General features: G+C 40.9%; 1 protein-coding gene across 1 annotated transcript in view; it reads right to left on the reverse strand.

The window, feature by feature from the left end:
- dcc (DCC netrin 1 receptor) overlaps window positions 1-12,509 on the reverse strand; it is a 224,859-nt gene that overhangs the window by 40,465 nt on the left and 171,885 nt on the right. The window contains exon 26 of the mRNA XM_028602136.1: window positions 1,404-1,553. Within this exon, the coding sequence (XP_028457937.1) occupies window positions 1,404-1,553 (150 nt within the window). The remainder of the gene's footprint in view (window positions 1-1,403; window positions 1,554-12,509) is intronic.

Below are 12,509 nucleotides of genomic sequence, written 5' to 3' on the forward strand. Positions count from 1 at the left end.
CTATCCGCAACTTTTGCTAATGGAAACGTGAAAATAACCCCTTTAAAGGACAATTCCGGTGCAAAACGAACCTAGGGGTTATTACCTGATGTGTACCTACTCTGTCGCTCTCTGGGACATGTTTTCATGCTAATCAAATGAGTTTGGAGCTTTGACGAGGCTACCGCGGACCGCTGGTTAGCTTACAATGCTAGTATTTGGGGCATAGGGACACTCAAATGAAATCGTTATTTAATACCACTAAAAAGGCTCGAAATATCACCACATCATAACATTAGCATAATGAGGGTCCCTAAATGTGGTTTCCAAGATGGCTCCCGCAAGTAAACATGAAAACGACTGTCTTTATAATCGATATTTTTAATAAACTATCTGTACACTTACAATGTTGTCAATGCTTCGGTTCACATTTAGGGACCCTCATTATGCTAACATTATGGTGTGGTGATATTTCGAGCTTTTTTAGTGGTATTAAATAACGATTTAATTTGAGTGCCCCAATGCCCCAAATACTAGCATTGTAAGCTAACCAGCGGTCCGCGGTAGCCTCGTCAAAGCTCCAAACTCATTTGATTAGCATGAAAACATGTCCCAGAGAGCGACAGAGTAGGTACACATCAGGTAATAAGCCCTAGGTTCGTTTTGCGCCGGAATTGTCCTTTAATGTTTAACAGACTGAACTAAACGGCGTTACATACTGTACATACTATATAAAATACTATATATTTTTTTGCACATTCTGCATTCAGTCCATTCAGCCTCCTTTTTTATTTTAAAGAGCCATTTTATATATATTTGTCGCTGTATTTATTGTTAATTTCATACTGTTTGTTTATGTATGCACTAACCAAATTTTACTTACTTTTGCAATAAACCCCTTTCTGATTCTGACCATGATAAGGGGGTCAGATTTACCATGAAACGTGATACTGTAGCAGTATTTTTTTTTTTTAAATGTCAACAATAAGGGTTGCCCAATGGCCCCACTTGCCCGTTTCGGCATCATGTATGCTAATCATTTGATTTTAATGTGCTGTTGGCACATTAAATTGGCTAGAATTGAGTTGGCGCTTGATGCTTTTGTTGTTTTTTTCCCACATCTTTTTACAATGCTTTCAACGTTTTACTTTTTTCGTCATTTTCTGACGTTTTTGTTTACGTTTTTGACGTGTTTTTTCTCAAACTTTTTTTTTTATTGTTGTATAGGGGAAAGTAAAAATGTACTTCTCTAAATTACTAGAATTTATTTTTACTTGCCCATCCGTACAAGTGAAAGAAAACCTGAGCGTGTAACCCTGAAAATGTATTTCACATATGGACAAAAGTTTCAGTGCATCTCTGTCTCTACATTAGTATTAGCAGTATTCTCAGAAGTGTTAAGTGAAGTAGTAGTATTGCAGTACCTGTAGTGTATCCTCTGTCCACGGTCAGGCTTGGGAAAGGCATCGGTCTCAGGCTGAACTTGTTGTGAGTGAAGCCGCAGGAAGGGGAAGGCAGGATCCCTGGATACTGGGAGGAGTCCAGAGCTGGCACTGGAATGGCACTGACCACCGCTGAAACACAGCAACAACACAGTCAGTAACCCAGTCAGTAGTCTCGCATTGCCAGACCTTCTGGCATTGCCAGAAGGTCTGGCACCGGAAGGTCTGGCTAGTCCACACAGCATTCCGGGATGGGAGAAAAACGTACACTGGTTTATTGGCATTTCGTTAAACCAATCACAATCGTCTTGGGCTGCGCTTAAGCGTGGAGTGGAGCCACGGTGCCGCTCCAAAATAGCCTCAGGAAGGAACTTGTTTTGGTGGAACATGTGTACGTTCAAAAGTTGTTTCAGTCGTGCAACAGAAAACTCAGATTGGACCGATAGTCTAGCTAGCTGTCTCGATTTACCCTGCAGAGATCTGAGGAGCAGTTAACCATATTCCTCATAAATCCACCGGAATTTAAAATTACAACACAAAGAAAGCGGAAGGTGACAGACATCCGAAAACGGACATCCGGCGGAATTTCTGGCAGAATGAGAGCAATCCCAGAAGTGGAACTACCCAGTCCCAAGGCGTGCCTCAAGGCTCTGTGCTTGGACCCATGCTCTTCACCATCTACATCCTCCCCCTTGGTCATATTATCCGGCAACATGGTCTCAGTTTCCACTCCTACACCGATGATACACAGCCCTGTATCAGCACCAAACCTTCCACTCAGCTCACCCTCCCCACCCCCCCTCTCCTTGTCAACTGTCTGCATGATGTCAAAGCCTGGATGTCAATCAACCTACTCAAACTGAACAGCAATAAAACAGAGCTCTTGGTTTTGGCCCCCAAAGCGCTGCTCCAGAAGGTTAGAGATCTCATCCTGGATGTTGACGGGTGCGCTATCTGCCCATCCTCTGAGGTCCGCAACCTTGGTGTAATCCTGGACCCCACCCTCTCTTTCCATACTCGCACCAAATCCATCACAAAATCAGCCTTTTTTCATCTCCAAAACATCTCCAGACTCCGGCCATCACTCCTGACTCTGCGGCAGAAACCTTCATACATGCTTTCATTACCTCCGTTTGGACTACTGCAAATGGAGTCCTGTCTGGGGTCACCAGCAAAACAGGCTCTAATATACTAAAATCTCTGCATCACCCCAACCCTCATCCACCTTCACTGGCTCCCAATTAAGTCCCGCATCAAATATAAAATCCTCCTCCTCACCTAGAAATCCCTCCATGCCCTGGCCCCACAGTACCTCTCCGACCTCCTCCATCCATACATCCCTCCCCGCAACCTGCTGGCCTGCTCTCCATTCCCCACACCATACTCTGTACCTTTGGAGACAGAGCCTTTAGTGTTGCAACCCCATCCCTCTGGAACACCCTCTCTGCAGATATCCACAATGCTACATCCCTGGACATTAAAAAAAACCTCCTGAAACACCATCTGTTCACCACAGTATACAGTACAGGCCAAAAGTTTGGACACACCTTCTCATTCAATGCCTTTCCTTTTTATTTTCATGACTATTTACATTGTAGATTCTCATAGATTCGCTTTTTTATTAATAAGGGATACAATTCCACTAATTAACCCTGACAAAGCACACCTGTGAAGGTAAAACCATTTCAGGTGACTACCTCATGAAGCTCATTGAGAGAACACCAAGGGTTTGCAGAGTTATCAAAAAAATCAAAGGGTGGCTACTTTGAAGAATCTAAAATATAAGACATGTTTTCAGTTATTTCACACTTTTTTGTTAAGTACATAATTCCATATGTGTTCATTCATAGTTTTGATGCCTTCAGTGAGAATCTACAATGTAAATAGTCATGAAAATAAAGAAACACATTGAATGAGAAGGTGTGTCCAAACTTTTGGCCTGTACTGTAAGCTCCTGTAGCTTAGCCACAGTAATTCTGTAAAGTGTCCTTGGGTTTCATGAAAGGCGCTATATAAAGTTATTATTATTAAGACAAAAAGTCAGGACATCAGTGAGTAAATTTGCCACAGTGTAGACCAACACAGTCTCACTCCCATCGGGTCAAAAAGTAACGCGAGGGAGGGAGTCCCTCAGGCATGTCATCTCATCTATAAGGGTCCAGTTCTAAATAAAGGTTGACGACCAGACCCCTTAAAGGCGGTGAGCAACATTGTTCAGTAGCCAGCTGTCCAGGCTACGTTATGAAATGCCATGAGTCATGAGTTATCATCCAAAACTGAATTCAGACATCCTTTTTCTCAGTTTCTGTTACACTGCTAACGCTGACTGAATGTCTGTAATACACTTTATTGACACACATGTCATTAAAGCTTTTTCAATTGAATTCTGTGACTGATAGGAGAAGACAGAGGGGGAGGGAGAGTTTTCTTCCGCCTCCTGCTTCCTCTTGTCTTGAACCATGCAATCTGATTCTACTAAACCCTGATCAATACCAGTAATGATTGGAAAGTATCGACAAATGGCAGCAAGGCTGTGATCAGCAGGTTTAAGAGGCATGTGTGTGTGTGTGTGTGTGTGTGTGTGTGTGTGTGTTTTTTTGTGTGTGTATGTGTGTGTGTGTGTGTGTGTGTGTGTGTGTGTGTGTGTGTGTGTGTGTGCTTGTTTACTGTATTTTGCTGTGATCATTTAAAGAGAAGCAGGGTTTGATTACAGCAGCGAGACAACCAGAGATGAGCAAGTCTAATCAATACCGTTATTGACTGAGAATATTGATGATTTTGGTGCAGTGAGCTACAGGTTAATGTGTTAATGTGTGTGTGTGTGTGTGTGTGTGTGTGTGTGTGTGTGTGTGTGTGTGTGTGTGTGAGTGAGTGAGTGAGTGAGAGAGAGAGAGAGAATTAAATTAGTTTCTTTATTGACCCTAAATAAATAAACACACGCACATTTTTATATATATATATATATATATATATATATATATATATATATATATATATAGTTTACCCATACATAGTTTACTCAATGAATTGTGTATGTATTTTTCTTATCTTATTATTTTTAAATTGTTTTATCCTTGATGCTTTGGCAGAATTGTTTTGACATTGATACCAATAAAGCAATTTGAATTGAGACAGAGAGAGAGAGAGAGAGAGAGAGAGAGAAGAGAGAGAGAGAGAGAGAGAGAGAGAGAGAGATTAAAGTTAGATGACAAAAACAAACTCAAAAGAGATAGAGACGGTAAAAAACACAAAGGCCGAGAATGAGTGAGTGGATCAAATCTAGATCAAAAGAGAAAGGTTTTTTTTTTTTTTAACACACCAGTACACTGAGATGAAAAAGTGAAAAAAGCAGACAGCAGGCACAAAGAGATAAAAACAGAAGGTAGATAAAGAGATCAGTAGGTCTGAGATGAGGCAGCAGAGGGAAGAGGTGAAGAAGCCCTGAGCTGCTGCAGGAGAAACAGAGAGAGGGAGAGACAGAAGCAGAGACAGAGAGTGCAGACCCTGCAGACATTTGAAAGAAATGAACACATGATGAACTGACCACCACACTCTCTGCAAGAGGTTGCACTTTGGTTCAGTTCTTGCAATATTACACCTACAAAATCCAACCATTTTACGCAATCCTGACTTAGTGTCTTTTCACAAAAACCTGTTGTGCGTAAATGAATGTTAGTAAATGCATAATAGTGTGAAAGTCTTTTTTACAATAAAAATTTAGTTCGCTTTTGATACATTTATCCCTTTTGTTGTCTTCGGGTCAAACTGACCCATTTTCAATTTTTGTTTTATATCAGAAAATTTTGAAAGAAATAAGTGCTGAAAATGTGTAGAAGAACAATTTAAAACGTTGGAAAAAGCAAAAACAAACTGTGAAAAAAAGGCGTCAAAAACGTTGAAAAAAAAAAAAAAAAAAAAAAAAAGGTTTTCAAGGTTGACGGGAAGACAACACCAGGGTTAAATCTGTTCACTAGGTATCTTTAATCATAACATCTGTCTGGTATGTTTCTTTGTATAGGAACAAGTATGTAGCATAGACCTATGGCAGACACCACAGCATTTATAGCCTAAGCCTGGGGTCTTCAACGTTTTTTATGCCAAGGCCCTCTAACCTAAAAGAGAGATGAGCTGGGACCCCCTACTACATATATTGTATTAAATTGAGTTGTATGATAAACTGGGCCTACAATGACATATTGTGTGGTCTAAAGCATATATATATATATATATATATATATATATATATATATATATATATATATATATATATATATATATACACACAGTCACCTAAAGGATTATTAGGAACATATATATATATATATATATATATATACACAGTCACCTAAAGGATTATTAGGAACACCTGTAAGATTTCTCGTTAATGCAATTATCTAATCAACCAATCACATGGCAGCAGCTTCAATGCATTTAGGGGTGTGGTCCAGGTCTAGACAATTTCCTGAACTCCAAACTGAATGTGTGTGTAACACTATGCTTGTTACACACACAGGGACGCACACTATGCTTGTTACACACACAGGGACGTGCAGCAGCACACACACATGCAAAAGATTACAAAGAAAAATATTGCAATGTGACATAGTATTATGATATGATCTGCTCATGCGCTTTCACTTCACACAGGAGCATATCAGTTTCTTCTCCACCAATTATCCGCCATCAAAATAGCAATATGCCAATGTCCAAATGCGCCTGACTTTTAAAAGGAATGGGAGATGATCTCTGATTAGTTTATTGCATGTTACTCCCAAAACCCACCTCTGATTAATGAAGACACTAATGGTGCTTTTCCATTACATGGTACCTACTCGCCTCGCCTCGACTCTACTCGCCTTTTTTGGTTTTCCATTACGAAAAAAAGTACCTGGTACCTGCTAACAGGTACTTTTTTTAGTACCTCCTCAGTCGAGGTTCCAAGCGAGCTGAGGCGAGCCGAGAAGGTGACGTGAAACCCTGCAGGTTGCTGATTGGTCGGAAAGAAGCGTCACTGATCACTGCATTGCTAGCGAGAGACGGCATTTTTAAATAGTTTAGCCAGCGGTGTTTTTTTGCTGCCAGAGGCTCCACGCAGACCTTTCTCCGTAGCATACAAGTGGCCTGATGGTTATACTGGTGCGCTGGTGTGTGTATGTGTGATGTGTGTGTGTCGAGTGGCCGTATGTGTGTGTGAGCCAGTGAGCGAGGGAGAAGTGAGAGAGGGACGACGATTATCTCCGGAGCGAGTAGCGACTCTAGAGTCATATATATGTGAGAGAAACAAAGCAAGTAGTGACTCTAGAGTCATATATATGTGAGAAACAAAGCGAGTAGCGACTCTAGAGTCATATATATGTGAGAGAAACAAAGCGAGTAGCGACTCTAGAGACATATATATGTGAGAAACAAAGCGAGTAGCGACTCTAGAGTCATAAATATGTGAGAGAAACAAAGCGAGTAGCGACTCTAGAGTCATATATATGTGAGAGAAACAAAGCGAGTGGCGACTCTAGAGTCATATATATGTGAGAGAAACAAAGCGAGTAGCGACTCTAGAGTCATACATATGTGAGAGAAACAAAGCGAGTAGCGACTCTAGAGTCATACATATGTGAGAGAAACAAAGCGAGTAGCGACTCTAGAGTCATACATATGTGAGAGAAACAAAGCGAGTGGCGACTCTAGAGTCATATATGTGTGAGAGAAACAAAGCGAGTGGCTTACCTAGAGTCATATATATGTGAGAGAAACAAAGCGAAGTGGCTTAATCTAGAGTCATATATATGTGACAGAAACAAAGCGAGTGGCTTATCTAGAGTCATATATATGTGAGAGAAACAAAGCTTAGTAGCTTACTCTAGAGTCATATATATGTGAGAGAAACAAAGCGAGTAGCGACTCTAGAGTCATAAATATGTGAGAGAAACAAAGCGAGTAGCGACTCTAGAGTCATACATATGTGAGAGAAACAAAGCGAGTAGCGACTCTAGAGTCATACATATGTGAGAGAAACAAAGCGAGTAGCGACTCTAGAGTCATACATATGTGAGAGAAACAAAGCGAGTGGCGACTCTAGAGTCATATATGTGTGAGAGAAACAAAGCGAGTGGCGACTCTAGAGTCATATATATGTGAGAGAAACAAAGCGAGTGGCGACTCTAGAGTCATATATATGTGAGAGAAACAAAGCGAGTAGCGACTCTAGAGTCATATATATGTGAGAGAAACAAAGCGAGTAGCGACTCTAGAGTCATATATATGTGAGAGAAACAAAGCGAGTAGAGACTCTAGAGTCATATATATGTGAGAGAAACAAAGCGAGTAGAGACTCTAGAGTCATATATATGTGAGAGAAACAAAGTGGCATAGAGTCATATATATGTGAGAGAAACAAAGCGAGTGGCTTACTCTAGAGTCATATATATGTGACAGAAACAAAGCGAGTGGCTTACTCTAGAGTCATATATATGTGAGAGAAACAAAGCGAGTAGCTTACTCTAGAGTCATATATATGTGAGAGAAACAAAGCGAGTAGCGACTCTAGAGTCATATATATGTGAGAGAAACAAAGCGAGTAGCTCTAGAGTCATATATATGTGAGAGAAACAAATAGCGACTGAGTGATACATATGTGAGAGAAACAAAGCAGTAGCTTACTCTAGAGTCATATATATGTGAGAAAACAAAGCTTAGTAGCGACTCTAGAGTCATATATATGTGAGAGAAACAAAGCGAGTAGCACTAGAGTCATATATGTGAGAGAAACAAAGCGAGTAGCGACTCTAGAGTCATATATATGTGAGAGAAACAAAGCGAGTAGTGACTCTAGAGTCATATATATGTGAGAGAAACAAAGTTTAGTAGTGACTCTAGAGTCATATATATGTGAGAGAAACAAAGCGAGTAGAGACTCTAGAGTCATATATATGTGAGAGAAACAAAGCGAGTAGCGACTCTAGAGTCATATATGTGAGAGAAACAAAGCGAGTAGCTTACTCTAGAGTCATACATATGTGAGAGAAACAAAGCGAGTGGCTTACTCTAGAGTCATATATATGTGAGAGAAACAAAGCGAGTGGCTTAATTTAGAGTCATATATATGTGAGAGAAACAAAGCGAGTGGCTTACTCTAGAGTCATATATATGTGAGAGAAACAAAGCGAGTAGCTTACTCTAGAGTCATATATATGTGAGAGAAACAAAGCGAGTAGCGACTCTAGAGTCATATATATGTGAGAGAAACAAAGCGAGTAGAGACTCTAGAGTCATATATATGTGAGAGAAACAAAGCGAGTAGAGACTCTAGAGTCATATATATGTGAGAGAAACAAAGCGAGTAGCGACTCTAGAGTCATATATATGTGAGAGAAACAAAGTTTAGTGGCTTACTCTAGAGTCATATATATGTGAGAGAAACAAAGTTTAGTGGCTTACTCTAGAGTCATATATATGTGAGAGAAACAAAGCGAGTGGCTTACTAGAGTCATATATATGTGAGAGAAACAAAGCGAGTAGCGACTCTAGAGTGAGAGAAACAAAGCGAGTAGCGACTCTAGAGTCATATATATGTGAGAGAAACAAAGCAAGTAGCGACTCTAGAGTCATATATATGTGAGAGAAACAAAGCGAGTAGCGACTCTAGAGTGATACATATGTGAGAGAAACAAAGCGAGTAGCGACTCTAGAGTCATATATATGTGAGAAACAAAGCGAGTAGCGACTCTAGAGTCATATATATGTGAGAGAAACAAAGCGAGTAGCGACTCTAGAGTCATATATATGTGAGAGAAACAAAGCGAGTAGCGACTCTAGAGTCATATATATGTGAGAGAAACAAAGCGAGTAGTGACTCTAGAGTCATAGATATGTGAGAGAAACAAAGCGAGTAGCGACTCTAGAGTCATATATATGTGAGAAACAAAGCGAGTAGCGACTCTAGAGTCATATATATGTGAGAGAAACAAAGCGAGTAGTGGCTCTAGAGTCATATATATGTGAGAGAAACAAAGCGAGTAGGGACTCTAGAGTCATATATATGTGAGAGAAACAAAACGAGTAGTGACTCTAGAGTCATATATATGTGACAGAAACAAAGCGAGTAGTGACTCTAGAGTCATATATATGTGACAGAAACAAAGCGAGTAGTGAGTCTAGAGTCATATATATGTGAGAGAAACAAAGCGAGTAGCGACTCTAGAGTCATATATATGTGAGAGAAACAAAGCGAGTAGCGACTCTAGAGTCATATATATGTGAGAGAAACAAAGCGAGTAGCGACTCTAGAGTCATATATATGTGAGAGAAACAAAGCGAGTAGCGACTCTAGAGTCATATATATGTGACCACGGTGGGAAATCTGGAGCAGTAAACGTTAACTATCTCTTTGATATCATGTTGTTTACAGAGACCGAGAACCAGGAAATGCGTCGGGGATATGCGGGGATATGTCAATGGGAAAAGCAAGCTACTAAGCCACGCCCACGGCAGTCGCTATGACGACCAGCCACGCTGAGGCGATACTAAAATCTGCAATGGAAAACGGACGCACAGCGAGTCGAGGCGAGGCGAGTAGGTACCATGTAATGGAAAAGCACCATTAGAACAGCCATTTAGAACCATGCGCCCGGCACACAGACCCTTTTTACCGCCGTCAAACTAGCAAAAGCGGATTCGTACACACCCTAAACGCACCTGTGCCAGGCGCTTCACGCCGTGCGCTTAGATCGATAAAATAGCGCCCAACGCCTTTGGCCACAGTTGACGCCGGCGTGGAGTATTAGCATACAGTAAAAACAGAAATTCTGAAAGCAACAAAGCAACAGAACAACAGAGCTCCAGCTCAGGTGGAAGAATAAACGAAGGGCCAGGAGACCGAATGAATGAAAGTCTTCCTGACTGAACTTTGACAAAAAGATCAAATATAAAAAAGGTTATGATGTGTAAAACATGACAGAGAGCAAAACGGATAGAAAGAGAGACAAATAGATCCGAGGAGAGGACCGGTCTGCGTGTCAGCAGAGGAAGCCTGAAGGCTTTTCCTGTTTTACTGTGACCCACATATCTCACACACACACACACACACACACACACACACACACACACACACACACACACACATTATGTAAAAACACAGGAGGGCTTGTCACATTTTAGAAACAATTTTAGTCACCCGCTGAATCACACTCTCTAGAAGAGAGCACCCAGAGTTGTAACCTAATTGGCGCTGTTCGGTGCAGCAGCATCAGTTTGTTACAGTGGCAGTAAACAACAACACGACAGAAGAAGAAGAATTAAAAGGGGAGAGAAAGGAGGACACAAATCCTTAAAGACAGAGAGACACTTTCAGCTCAGAGCGATGTGACTGCGCACACACACACACACACACACACACACACACACACACACACACACACACAGACCGCTATGTCCACCATGAACAGCGGAATAATTCATTAATTCAGGTTAACATCAGGGTTCAACATTTAGGTTTTTTTTCACTTGCCCGGTCATTGAAGTCAATATTTACTGGCCCCTATACAAATAGTCTTTTAATAGTTTTTAGTTTTTCATTTTTAGACACCCTCATTTCCACTATGTCAAAGAGTTTGAGCTGGAACATTTGTATTTATAGTTCTCTAAAGGGCATCGCACACCAAGCCGACTGCAAGGAACTAATTGCAACGAAGGCCGAATGTGGCGTCGCCTCCCGTCTAATATGGCCTAATATTTATTCTCTACAATGTCATGTGGTAGCAGGGTTCAAATAACCGTCAGTGTGTTGACGAGGGCAGCAATACCGGTTAACGGTTATCATACCGTGTGTATTTGCTCGTGTAAGGAATTGGGGGAAAAAAACAGCACCTTTTTTTTGGATTACTTTTTGGGCATTTTAGGCCTTTATTCATATACGTCAGCTGAAGACATGAAAGGGGAGAGAGGGGGGGGATGACATGCAGCAAAGGGCCACTGCGTCGAGGAGTAAACCTCTATATATGGGCGCCCGCTCTACCAGGTGAGCTACCCTGGTGCCCAAAAACAGTATCTTTTTTTCAATCATTTTGAAAGTTGTTACACATACTTCCATAAAATAGTTACATTAGGGGACATTGTAACTAACGCGCTTGTATCATGTGGATGGCTGGAAACTACACACTATAGCTTTAATCTATAGGAACTGAACTTTGAGCTAGCTTTAGGCTACGTTCACACCACAAGTCTTGATGCTTAATTCAGCTTTTTGGCTCAGATCTGATTTTTTGTTTGGCTGTTCACATGACCTTTTAAAATGTGGCCTATATCAGATTCCAGTGGGAACTGGTTGCGGTTTCGAACTGACCCGCATACGCAAAAGAACGATACCAATGACATCAGACGCAGCACGCTGTTGCGCTAAAGTTAGGGAGGTTATGGAGGAAGTCAGCATTTTCGCTTTTATTTCAAAACGTTTGTGTAATGGCAGCCGTAACATTAATGAGCAGGTGCTGAGGAGGAGAAGAATGAAGAGAAAGAGAGACACATTGGCTATTTTGGCCTTTTGCAGGGTTATGGTTTCAAATTCACTACAGAGGTCTGTGTCTTTACTTCTCAAGAAGTCTGACCTGGTCACTTGACCCCAAAAAAATCTGATTTGGGCCACTTTTGCCTGCAGTCTGAACGTAGCCTTTGAGAAGTGTGACCTTGCACAATACAGCCAGCAGATCACAGTGATTTCTCCAGAACCTAAACCTTTTCTAAAATCATCATCCCCTCCAAAGTAGGCATAGACCCATTATCGGATTTATCGGGCCGTTTTTTTTGGCAGTCTGCAGATTTTAATGTCCCTCCCCCCACAACCCCATCTGACTATCTTTTACTAGCTATTATGTTCAAAGTTTACAATTTATTAAATAATTGCTTAAAGCTTTTAAACAAAGTTGTGTGTTGGAATTCCAAAATCTTAATCTTCTAGTGGCTGTAATTCTGCACCAAGGCTGAATTTTGGGAAAGAGACTTCAGATACAGTATGAGGGACCATTAAGGTCTATATAAAAGAGACTTCAGATACAGTATTAGAGGATCCCTAAGGTCTATATAAAAGAGATTTCAGAT

Source organism: Perca flavescens, chromosome 16 (assembly GCF_004354835.1).
Source record: "Perca flavescens isolate YP-PL-M2 chromosome 16, PFLA_1.0, whole genome shotgun sequence".
In the NCBI taxonomy this organism is placed as follows: domain Eukaryota; kingdom Metazoa; phylum Chordata; class Actinopteri; order Perciformes; family Percidae; genus Perca; species Perca flavescens.